The sequence below is a fragment of the Lathamus discolor genome, chromosome 1 (assembly GCF_037157495.1).
Source record: "Lathamus discolor isolate bLatDis1 chromosome 1, bLatDis1.hap1, whole genome shotgun sequence".
NCBI lineage: Eukaryota > Metazoa > Chordata > Aves > Psittaciformes > Psittacidae > Lathamus > Lathamus discolor.
This window is the reverse complement of record NC_088884.1, coordinates 91,302,943-91,315,302: the sequence shown is the minus strand read 5'-3', so window position 1 is coordinate 91,315,302 and position 12,360 is coordinate 91,302,943. Positions and strand designations below refer to the sequence as shown.

Sequence of the window (12,360 nt, the reverse complement as noted above, 5' to 3'; positions counted from 1 at the left end):
TCTAGTTCTTTAAAATCATAAATGTGAAGCAGACATGTGGAAATTACTACTATATTTCATACACACGTGGGGTTTATACATATATATACATATATATATATATAGATATATATGAAATTATGGGTTTTAAAAAGCTTTCACAGTCTTCATAGTGAAACTTCCAGGGGGTTTTCTGAATGTTTTCTATTTAGTTGTACTTATTAGTGTGAGCACAATACATAAAAGCAAAAAAGGAAAAATAGAAGAAATATGGATAGGTTTTGGCACATCTGCAAAGTAGCCATTTATCAACGTTTGTATCATTCAAAGTTTTGCAAGTTGTAATGGTTTATTTCTCTGGTTTTTAGGATATATCAATTTGTGAGTTGTCTTTTCCTCATGTGGATACAGTAAAACATGCAAACCTTCCTAAAAGGAAGACTTTCATACCAGCCATGTTTCAGTCTCATGTTCAGTACAAACAGATTTTTAAAGCTGCTCTGACAGGTAGGTATAACACCATGCTACGGAAAATGCTGCTGGTTTTAAACAGTGTATTTCTGCTGCTTCACAAAGCAGGATGACAGGGAGAGAAATCATCAATATCACCTACTGGAACAACTCTTGAGTTTGGATATATACTGAAATATATTTGCTTTCTTTTAGGATGAGATTAAATATTTTAATTTAGATTTGGAAATGTCAAATGAAAACATTTGTTTGAATGCTGTGTACTCGTGTAACCATTTTAAGGCTGTACTAATATTTTCTTCTCCATTCTATGTCAAGAGCAATTGAACATAATGCTATTTGAGTTGTCCCAAAGATTCCACAATGCCCTTTCAAAAGTGGATATATCATTCTACACTTCACTGAAAGATGAGCAAACTGAGAGCAAGGAAAGCTGTGTTCCACTGTGCCATCACATGCATCCTGCTAAGCTTGTTATGGCTAAAAAAGAAGGTCAAAACAAGGTGCTGCTCATTTCCTGTTTACAGTTTAGGGTGTTTGTTTGGTGAATAGACCTCATTGTGTGAACAATTACAGGGCAATTGGGTATGATTTACAACTGCAGGTTAAAGTGGTGTGTTACAGTGATCACTTTTGAGATCGGCTGTACTATCCACTAGTATCCAGAATTGTTGATGTAATAGTTTTCTCCATACAGAAACAGTTTTACCTATGTAGAAAGACCTGAATTTTTAATTTTCTTTGTTACATGGGATTTCAGTAAGCTGTGATTACACATACTGGCTTTAGAAGCTAAGAGTACTGAGAAAACTCTTGTGGTTTTCAGCCAAAGACAGCAAAACCACAGCTCTTTATCTGATTATTTCTATAGCAGCAAGTACTGGTCTATTGTTTTACTTTTTTTCCCCCTTGTTTTGATGTGCTAATGGTCTTTTTTTTCTTCCTTTCTTCTCTCTTCCCAGGGTCGTTTATTCTATACCTGTGATGCCCCCAAAGCTGAGCAGTGTTCATTTTTCAAGTGGATAGAAGATGTGAACCCTGCACAGACAAAATCCAGACCGAGCGTAGTGCTTCATGATATAAAAAGTATTGGGACATACCTCCGAAGTCAAAAGATTTCTCTCTATGAGGAATGCCAGCTTTTGGTGAGGTATTCTGAAATTCTATGCACTCTTCACTGCGTAGATGGGGTCCTCAGTGACATGGCCTTGGCAGTCCTGGTGTAACAGTTGGACTTGATCTTAAAGGTCGTTTCCAATCCAGCTGATTTTATGACTCTGTGATTCACATACACTTATGTGAATTCCAGGATTTATAAACATTCCAGTATATTCACTAGCATTTAACTGACACTTTTACTAACTATGCTAAAAGAGGCTTACGGTTCTGTGTAGAAATGTCAAAGCCAAATTAGTGAAGGAACTCAGCATTCAGGTCAGCACTCTTTTCAGCAAGAATCAAAACTTCCCAGCAATTGATCGATTGTTTAACGAAATCCCCAGTGACTGCTGCATTTGAATTACTGTTTGTTTCATCTTTCATAAGAGAATTTGGTTTATTCTCTTAGTGATTCTAGTTTTAATGTTAGAAGTTGTATTGAAGGCTATTCTGTGCTGCTTAACCACAAGGGAAACAATTTAATTCTGGCTGTATAAGAGAGAATCATTTCGCAGTCAAGACAAATGTCTTTAAAACTTGGTAATGTAAGATGATGGACAACTACCAAGGTCTGCGCTGTATCACAGAATCCCAAGGGTTGGAAGGGACCTAAAAAGATCATCTAGTCCAACCCCCCTGCAAGAGCAGGGTAACCTACAGTACATCACACAGGAACTTGTCCAGGCAGGCCTTGAATATCTCCAGTGTAGGAGACTCCACAACCCCCCTGGGCAACCTGTTCCAGTGCTCTGTCACTCTTACAGTAAAGAAGTTTATGTATAAAGTATAATGTGTATAATATGTATTAATGTGTATTATATGTGTATAATATGTATTAAGTATAATGTGGTCCAACCTGTGGAGCTTAATTTTGGTGGTGAATCCAAAATGTGCTGATTGTGAACATACTCTAAAACTACAATTTAACAGGAAAGGCTTTGAAATTCAAACACAGCCGTGTAGGAAGTTCAAGAAATTGATGAATACACCTGCCAGATTTGATGGTGATTCCAAAACCAAATTATACCTCAAACTAAGCAGAAAGGAGCATTATTCTCTCTACAGCAAAGGTGAGCAGATCTTAAGCATCAGAAGAATTGTCCCTGTCACATTGTGATTTTTAAAGTTTTAATTTGTCACCTAAAAAGAAAAATCAAATCCTATTTTTAAACTCCTGACAAACATGATAATTCAATTCTCATTCTAGAAGGGCAATGAACTATCTCATTAATTCATCATTTTTGTTAAAACTGCCTCAGAAAAATATAAATTCCATGTCCTTGGCTTTGAAGTGTATTAAATCTAAATCATTAAGTTTCAGGAAAGCCAATATTCAAATAGATGATATTTAAGGAAAAACTTGATGTAAAAACTGGTGTTTCAGCATTGTTGCATATTTCTTCTCAATTATTAAAATCTCACAAAGTTGGAGGACATTCAGCGATTTATTCCAAATACTTCCTAGACTGAGAATACTTCAGACCTGTCGGAAGTCAAATGCTGCTGAGTGTACCAGGAGAGAACTTCACAGTCATCATCAATTTCAGAGAGCAACTACTAGAGGAATTGCAAATTATCTATTCACTCTTTCAGAACTGAATGAACATTAGTTAGGACTTTCTAAGGCCTCCTACTTTGGCGTTAGCAAGGGTTTAATTTGCAGTATAGTAAATGCTGAGCTGCTTTGTCTAGCTATGTTTCCTTTATAAGACAGCAGCAGAAGCTCATGAGAACTCTGCGTTCTTCTTGACAGATGATATTTGGGTTGTTTCCAAGACTCTCAGCTTTGATCCCCTTGATACTTTCATTGCAACTAGTACTTTCTTTGGACCATCCTCCACCAATGAAATAGAATTGCTACCACTGAAAGGCTACTGTCCTTCCAACTGGAGATCAAATAGTGAGTTCTGCACCAAATAATTCAGAATTGTGGCAAAAAACTACTGAGGGAAAAATCTGGCCAGTGGTGAAGGATGAGATTCTAACATCTCAAATCCAATCTGTTAATTTATTCACAGTATTTTCTTTCCTTGTATATTTGAGTATGTAATTTGAACACAGCACTTAGTGGAATTAAACCTGCAAAGTGGCTGGTAAGAAATTCTAAAGGGGGATGAAGAAATTGAGATAATATAAATAATGCAGTAAATAATATAATATAGAATGCAAATTGACTGTCAGGAATGAAGGTAACAGGAGCATGTTATCACTGTCCTTGATTAACAACTGAAACCCCAAACAACTCACTATGGAGAATTTATATAAAAAGCCATGTATTAAACCTGTGATTTGGCTCTTCCATCCTTTCTTTCTGTGCCTTTGTTGCTACAACGTAGAATGGCTAAAAAATGGGGGCTTCAAAATTCAGGAAAACCAAATCTGTCTTGTTTTAGTTATTTTCACCATCGTGTTTTAAAGTAACTTGGTTTGTATTACAGGAAGCTAATTCCTCTTTTGGCATTTTGTAATTCACTTATGTAGCTGATACAAAATTTTGCCTAATTTCACTTTCTCCTAATCTTATCTGTGGCCTTTTCAGTGTTTGTTCATGCCCTGCTGGTTTGTAATGCTAGTGGTGAGCTTGCATCTTTAAGAAATATGGAGGAGCACTTCAATCCATCTACATTACCACTAATACCATATCTACTGAAAATGTAAGTTAGTCTTTCAGTGATACTGTAAGCATACAGTGTGCAAACAGGTACAGAACAAACACCAACAAAATCACCATTGAGTCTGTTCTATTAAAAAGTGAAGGAGGAAACCTGAAAACACAAAAACAGTGCAAGGAACTATTGACAATGCAATTTTCATTTATATGGAAAAGAAAATGTATTGGTTGCTTAACTCAAAATTATAGTTTTGTAGGGTTTTTTCTTAAAATTTACCCGCAGCCCCTGTTTTACAACCTAGACATAAATATTAGGCATTATTATAACATAAGTCACTAACTGGTCTGTATTAAGGTAATGAATATGCTTCACAGGGGTTCAGTGGAACTGTTTTTCCTTCCTATTGTTTAGCATCCCCTGACACAAAACCTAAATATGAAATATTTTCTTGGAGAATCAGAGCAATATAGGGATATTTCCAAAACTGCTTGTGATTCACTGTATAAAACAAGTAATTAAATGAATCCCTGCTACCCCCGACTACGTTCTTCTACCGCTCTTAATTCTGTCCGGCTTGTGCCTTTGAAGCAAGTCAGATGGAAAGTGTTAACATAGAGCAAGAATGGTAAAACCCAAAAGCCTGTTTCATGTGATCCAGCTTTTGCCCAGGGAAGTAATAAGGGGCAGTAGCTGTTAATCACAAAGCCTCAGCATTTCAATGCCAGGTGAGTAAGAATACCAGAACCATGAATATCAGAACATAGGAACACAAGAATATCAGAACTAATTACAGATATGCAGTATTATAGCACAACTTTTGACCACTGTATTTTCCTTAGGAATTTTGATTTTGAAAATGCTTCTAATAGAGTCAGGAAAAGCAAATTTACTCCACCTGCCCTAAGCCTGAAATGCACAACAATGGACAGACCGGTCAGCACTGAAGTGGCAATGGGATTAGCTAAAAAGATTACCCAAACATTCTCGTTGAACCCAGATCAAGCTACATCACTGTTTCACATAGCTCAGATGATGACCTCCTGTGAAAACACCAAACCAGTGCAAGAACGTCAGATCTTCCCCATCACAATCATACGTGGTACACAGCAAATAATTGTGAAATTTGTTGCTATTGCATCTTTGCAGAAATGCTATTTCATATATTCTGCCAGTGTTTGAGAGAATTTAGGGATATTTCATTGTGAAGAAACAGTAGTCTTGCTTCCTTAATCATATATGTACAATTCCAGGCAGACTTAAAGGGAGATTTTTATATCTAGGTAAATGTTCACTTACTTTAAAAGTAGTGCAAAAGATGAGCTTGACTGAGCTGTCCCTGTGTATAGAACATCCTTTTAAACTCTTTTGTAACGCTGCTTTCCTCGCCTACTTCATACATTTCCTGAAAATTCTTTTCCTGGATGAGGTTGCTCTGATAATGATGTTGACATTATAACATCCATTCCACCAGCACGGAGCTTCTGATCCTTGAATTTTCATTCTGCCTTTTGAAGAATTTCACATAAGTAGAGTTCTATCCTAGAACAGAATCTATTAAAAAAAAAAAAATTATTTAGTGTCTTCAGATTATTTTTTTCATATTAATCCACTTTTTTGTCATGTATCACCTTTGCTAAATTGTAATATAATTTTTTTTCCTATTATACAATGTTCCTTGCTTTATACTTCCTTAAATCTTTATTTTATCCCTTTTCAAAACGTACAAAAAAGGCAAGGCTAGGAACACCATAGTTCAAAGATTATTTGTTTAAAACCAGTACTGAAAAGCAGTTACCATAAATGCAAATTTTCAGATCCTTTCAAAGTAAATACACCAACAATAGTGACACTCTTAGTGCAGGTACCACTGCACTTAAATTGCCAGAGCTTTTGTTAGGCTGTCAGGCACATTAATCTAGTTAAACTATTAATCATTCCAGAATACTGTCCTGGGTTTACCAGGAGCCGTTTTGCTCCTTCTTAGTAACTGGTGCAAGCTCTGTGTTTTGACTTCCAGCCTGGGCAGAGAGCTGATAACACCGATTGTTTTTAATTGTTGCTAAGTAATGTTTATTCTGGCCAAGGTGAAGCTGAAGCAAGCATGTGCAAAGTTTTTTCTAGGAATCAGTGTATTTCATATAAACTGAAGTTATAACAACTGATTAAAACTGTACTTGAAGAATTTCACTTGTAACTTTGGCTTTTTTCTCTTGAAATAACAGGTGGTTTTGGAGCTGGGAAGAGCTATCTGCTGTCTGTTGTGATCTTGTTCCTAGTACAGCTCTTTGAAAGCAGTGAAGCTATGGAAAGTTCAAGGCCAGCTCCGTGGAAAGTTCTGATTGCTTCTTCTACCAACACTGCTGTTGACAGGATACTCCTGTGGTAGGTTACTGAGATTGTTCCAAAAACAATAATGCACGTAATAAAGATAATTGTGCTGATAATTGTGGTATAATTCCAGTATAACACCTCAAAAAGATGGCATTCTTTCCCTAGAAAGTGTCACACATGGGCTTTAAGTTCACCCTTGCGCCTTTGCACAGCATCCACATGCTGAAAGACTGTAAGGCTAGCTGCACAAAGACTAATACTGAGCTCTACTCTCAGTAAATTTATTAGTAAAATCCATCATTACAGAAAGTAGTGCTCACAAATCTTTAGGAAGTAGTGGTAGGGGAAAGGGGGATGGAGAGAGAGGAAGAGGCAGAGAGTCAGACTTGCGAAACACCAGCACGAAGCTAACATGAAATAAAACTCATGGTTTAGAAGGGTAAAGGAAGGAAGGGCAAGTACAAATGGAAGACTGTTTATGAGAGGAGAATCATTAAGTCTTTAAGCATTTCTGATATAAATCATGATGAGGTAATTTACTTTGATTTACATGAATTGTGGCCTGAGTTACTTCATCTGAGTAATCACAGAGGTTTGTGTTCTAAGGTGTCTGTTAGCCTTTTCAGAGCCACTTCTGTATTTTTCAAAATGTCTTTTTACATTTCTGCAACCTCTACCATCTCTTTTTCGTCGAAGTCTACTCGATCTTGGATTTGAGGATTTTATCAGAGTGGGAAGCGTTAGAAAAATCACTAAAGCAATTCTTCCCCACAGGTAAGGATCTTCATGAATCTAAGATTCATGATAACATGCATGCTGTAAAATTACTATTTTGAAACAGAAACAATGGAAATGCCATTCAAAATGTTATAATATGCCTATCTCGGGGTTCAGGCCTCACACAGTGGAGAAATTTTACCTTGATTTGGGTAAGCCACTTGTTGGTTAACAGAGCTGATGCTTTTGAAGGGGAATTAGTAGAGGAGAACAAAATATTGGCAGTTACAGATTTGGGAGTTTACACAAGGAGAAAATGCAAAACAGACAGACTTGAAATAGGTATCTAGTGCTGTAGTGCTAAGACCTAGAAGGAAGTCACCATAAATTTCATGTCCAGTGAATTAATGGTAACAACTCATGAATTCCATACTACTTATCCAAATTATCTTTGCTGTAGTGTTCTGGTGTTTGTCCTTTAACTACTTAAAAATAAGCAATCTACATAGCACTTCCAACACAATTTGAGAGAACAAAGTAAAGTTCAAGACAAATAAAGATTAAATTTCTTTTCCTTTGTGTCAGCAGCATAGCAAAGATATAAAATAAATGAAAAACTTCTCAGTCTTACTCCACTCTGAATTCAGCTGTGTACTTGGAGGAGTCATTTACTACATGTCTGTCTCTGGGGTGGAAGGGTCTGAGCTGGTGAGATAAAGGTCTGTTTTAAAACAGGTATTATAGTAGCCTATCTCAGCTGGATTTGGGATATTTTAGTGCACTGAGCTGTTATGTATAAAGTATGATTATTTCCTTATATTAAGTGTTCACCCAACACTGAAAGCACTGCTATTTTCAATCATTGTAATGCATGTTATAAAATCTTTTTGAAGTTTACATGCTGACTCAATCAATGAAAATGATCACCTAAAAGAACTGCTTGCTCTCATGAAAGAAGATTTAACTCCAGCTGAAAAAATGTGTGTAAGGAAGAGTATTGAGCAACACAAACTGGGGACCAATAAAACCATACTGCAACAGGTAGAGTCAAAGTGAGGGGATTGGAAAGGGAGGATTCACTCTGTCTTATCCACAAGGTCCAGCAAATGGGAACTGGGAATCACCTCTCACACCTGCCAAACTCCTAGTTTTGAATGATAAAATGAATGTTAGGACTAAGACAGGTTGGATTCCACAGGTAGAGCTTAGTGTCTTGCCTGTGTATAACTTCTCTGAGTCAATCTTGCAGTTTCTGTTCAGTGACATGAGACAGAAACCCCTTTTGAACTTGACTACAATCTGATTTAGTATTGCCAATCTAGTTTACAAGGTGGGGAGAGAAAAATCTCTCAGCACAGCTAGTCTGCACTGCCATCTTGAAACTAAAATATATATAGTCATAAAGGTGAAAGATAAGCACTGAATTAAATCTATTCTAGTACATCAACTGCCAAGAAGATTTCAAATATATCTGAAGTAACTTTTCATGAAAGTATTACCTCTTAAGATTACTGCTACTTCTTGTAGAAACATCTCAATTTCTGAATACCCCAAGCATAAGAAATGGTCCTTGGATCCATCTCCATGTATACACAGTGCCTTTTACTGGAAGTTAGTCAGAAAATAATTTTTTGAGACACATGAGTACAACACAGCATGCAACAAAACTGCCAAAGCTATAGCTATGTGCTGCGCAGAGCTTAACCATTACATGTTCTTAACTTCCGGTCTACCTGTTTTCCCCTCACTACTAACCAAGGTGAAAGTAGTTGGAGTGACCTGTGCTGCCTGCCCATTCCCTTGTCTGAATTCTCTTCAGTTTCCTGTTGTGATTCTAGATGAGTGCAGTCAGATGACTGAACCTGCTTCTCTCCTTCCTATTGCAAGGTACAGCCTTTCTTTTGTGTTTCAGCAGAGAAGTAACTTCAAGTCAGCAGTGACATGACCTCAAATAATTGCCAGACTTGGCAGACTTACACATCTTTTGAAGAACACGAACTCCAAGGTCTCACCTTGGAAAGCAAGAGGAGTGATTTTAAATTGAGACCTGCTCTTCAGTGCCTTAAGTTATTTTCATGTGGAAAGAGGGCAATGGAGAAGGGAACCTGATGGAAAGCAACCTGTGATATATAAACACAGCACATGCTTTCATCATGACTAGTTTGGCATCCTTTTCTAGAAATTTTTTTCTCATTTTTTAACATTCTTATTTAGGTTTCAGTGTGAAAAGCTAGTCATTGTTGGAGACCCTAAGCAGTTGCCACCAACTATTCAGGGATCTGAGAGTGTTCATGAGAAGGGACTGGAACAGACTCTCTTTGACCGGCTTTGTCTAATGGTATGTACCAATAACCAGAGATGGAGGGTGAAATGCAGGTCAACTGAAGTGACTGAGAGTTCGGTTGTGAGAGGATCAGTGTTTCAGCCTGGTTTTTAATGAAGCAGATTCCACTCTAGCGCATTGCTCCATAAAGGTTATTTTTACAGTGCTTGGAAATTTCCAAGTATAACAAATGTAAAACAAGAAGAATTGAAAAATGACAGATTCTCCCTCCTTTTTGTGCAGTTTTCCATCCAGGTAGAAGAACTGGGGGCCACGGTATTTGTTCTGACTTCAGCTGAAGTGAATATACAAAGGTTAAGCCAGCTTACTGCAGGAATTGCTTCCTCTTACATCTTATTCGCCTGAACTGGCATTGCAAAACATTTAGTAATTCTTTTTCCTTGTCACACTTCCTGCATCATAATTCTTTAGGGACATAAAGCAATAGTTCTTCGGACACAGTACCGATGCCACCCTGCCATCAGTGCCATAGCCAATGACCTGTTCTATGATGGAAATCTGCTAGATGGCATTTCTGAGGAAGACAGGAGTCCTTTACTGGATTGGCTTCCAACACTGTGCTTTTATAATGTTAATGGGGTAGAGCAAGTAAGTTTTTAAACTTTTCTTATATAAAATCTCAATACTGTAGGTTTTCCTCCTTTTTTTTTTTTTTTTTTTTTTTTGCATTCTGCTGCCTGTGAGAGCTAAATTTGAAGTCTTCTTCCCCCTTTCCAGATTGGAAGAGACAACAGCTTTTATAACATGCCAGAAGCTTATTTCACAGTCAAGCTCACCCAGGTTCTGATTGCCAGTGGAATAGAAGGATCTGCAGTCGGTGTGATTACTCTTTATAAGTCACAGATGTGTAAGGTTTGTGGAACATATCATCAATAAAACAGTTTTCTTCAATACATTTGTTTAGAATACACTTAAGCTCTAGTTTAACTAGGAAGAGTCAGCTAGAAGTGAGAAAGAAACACTGGATAGGTAAATGAATCAGGGGCTTTTACAAACTGGTACATGTGATAAAGATGGGTAACAGTCATCTGCTTAGTAAAGTTGGAGTTGTTCCTCAACCAGTCAGCTACAGCATAACAAGGGCTGCTGTGATTAGTAAGTAACTCATTAGAAACTCATTCATCACCTCCCATATTTATTTGTCTACAGATTCAGAACTTGCTCTGTGGAGTACATACCAAGTTTTCCAAAATTAAAGCTGTCCAGGTGTCCACTGTAGATGCATTCCAAGGATCTGAGAAGGAGATCATTGTTTTGTCTTGTGTAAGAACAAGGCAAATTGGGTTCATAGACTCGGAAAAGCGAATGAACGTTGCGGTGACAAGAGCAAGGAGACATCTGTTGATCGTTGGGAATCTGCCCTGCTTAAGTAGGAACAGACTGTGGGGAAGAGTAATTCATCACTGCAAAGGTAATAGCTTCTTTTTCTCTATTTCTGAAACCATGCAGCTCATTCTCTGTAATTATATGTAAGAGACTTTATAGTTTCTGTACATACTATATAATATAGAAAGTATAAAGTATGCATACTATATAAACCAGTATATTTACTACATATAAAATATATGTCAGGAAAATGCAACTATTTGCAAGCTGCATGTTTGCAGTTTTACCTGCAAACTGGTTTTAGACTTGAAGGGCATTTGTTATCTGGTAATGGGACTTCTTTTTCTTCCTTTGATGCCATCAGACAGTGACACAAAAAGCACACTAGTAAGGGAGAGCTGAAACCCAACGCTGCATTTCTAGTCCTTTCCCTGTTTGTTTTACGTAGCAGACCCAGGCAGAAACAAGTTATAAACAAATTCTTCTACACAGCAATATTTCTGCATAGATGGTATTAAATAAAGGAAAGAAAAATGTGTAGCATCTTTCTGTAAGTAGAGACTCATTGGTTTTGGAAAATAAATTTTGAGTTGCTAATAAAAAAAACTAATGCTATTGGCAATGAGCTAATTCTTCCAGGTAATTTCCAATTGCTTTGCTTACATGTCACTGTCTTCTGAATACATGTGGCTGTTTTATCAGACCACAGAGGGAAAAAACAGGTTTTGAAAATCAGTTTTTTTTACAGTTGCCACAGAATTTGCTGTGAACTTTAACCGTAATTATTTATGCATTTTAAAGCAAATCTTGCTGTAAAAAAAAAAAACCACAAAAAAAAAAAAAAAAAGCCAAACACAAATGTGCCTGTCACCATCTAAATTCTTCTGTGGTAACTTTCTTTGAACTAGAAAAGCAAGAGTACCAGAAGTACCAAAATAATAATTTACTTACTTGGTTGGTATCAAGTGAAGCATCTTTTTAATGGCTGAACTCTGAACAGTTTTCAAAGTAGAAATGTTACAGCAATGTGATAGGTGTGGGGAGAGTAGATGTTGGCATCACCACAGGCTGACTTAGATGATGGATGCTGCAAAGTAAGATGTAATTATTCTGTTTATCCCTGCTTTTAGAATGGGAAAATGGATTGCAGCATGTAAGCCAGTGTGAGCAGTGGCTAAATGACATTCTTAAGTCTTACTGGGAGAATCAGAAGGAAGAGAAGCAAAGTAAGAAGGAAAAATAAAAGGTGCACCTGTTTGATGAAGAAAAGATGAACTGCATGTCTATAAAAATTATCAGAACGATTGCACACCTAATATTTATATTTAATGGGGGAAACTTTGGTTCTCAGTGGTCTGATACTTCTGGTTTGACCCCCTTTCTATGCCTAAAAATTAATAAAGTGACTCATTTACTTGATAA

At 36.9% G+C, this 12,360-nt stretch overlaps 1 protein-coding gene across 1 annotated transcript in view; it reads left to right on the top strand.

The window, feature by feature from the left end:
* ZGRF1 (zinc finger GRF-type containing 1) overlaps positions 1 to 12,360 on the top strand; it is a 23,068-nt gene extending 10,708 nt beyond the window's left edge. The window contains exons 14-29 of the mRNA XM_065686118.1: positions 348 to 486; positions 769 to 953; positions 1,413 to 1,600; positions 2,539 to 2,678; positions 3,362 to 3,508; positions 4,148 to 4,262; positions 5,060 to 5,319; positions 6,443 to 6,602; positions 7,248 to 7,325; positions 8,162 to 8,309; positions 9,028 to 9,155; positions 9,483 to 9,606; positions 10,024 to 10,200; positions 10,330 to 10,464; positions 10,762 to 11,023; positions 12,069 to 12,360. Of these exons, the coding sequence (XP_065542190.1) occupies positions 348 to 486; positions 769 to 953; positions 1,413 to 1,600; positions 2,539 to 2,678; positions 3,362 to 3,508; positions 4,148 to 4,262; positions 5,060 to 5,319; positions 6,443 to 6,602; positions 7,248 to 7,325; positions 8,162 to 8,309; positions 9,028 to 9,155; positions 9,483 to 9,606; positions 10,024 to 10,200; positions 10,330 to 10,464; positions 10,762 to 11,023; positions 12,069 to 12,181 (2,499 nt within the window). The 3' untranslated portion in view covers positions 12,182 to 12,360. The remainder of the gene's footprint in view (positions 1 to 347; positions 487 to 768; positions 954 to 1,412; positions 1,601 to 2,538; positions 2,679 to 3,361; positions 3,509 to 4,147; positions 4,263 to 5,059; positions 5,320 to 6,442; positions 6,603 to 7,247; positions 7,326 to 8,161; positions 8,310 to 9,027; positions 9,156 to 9,482; positions 9,607 to 10,023; positions 10,201 to 10,329; positions 10,465 to 10,761; positions 11,024 to 12,068) is intronic.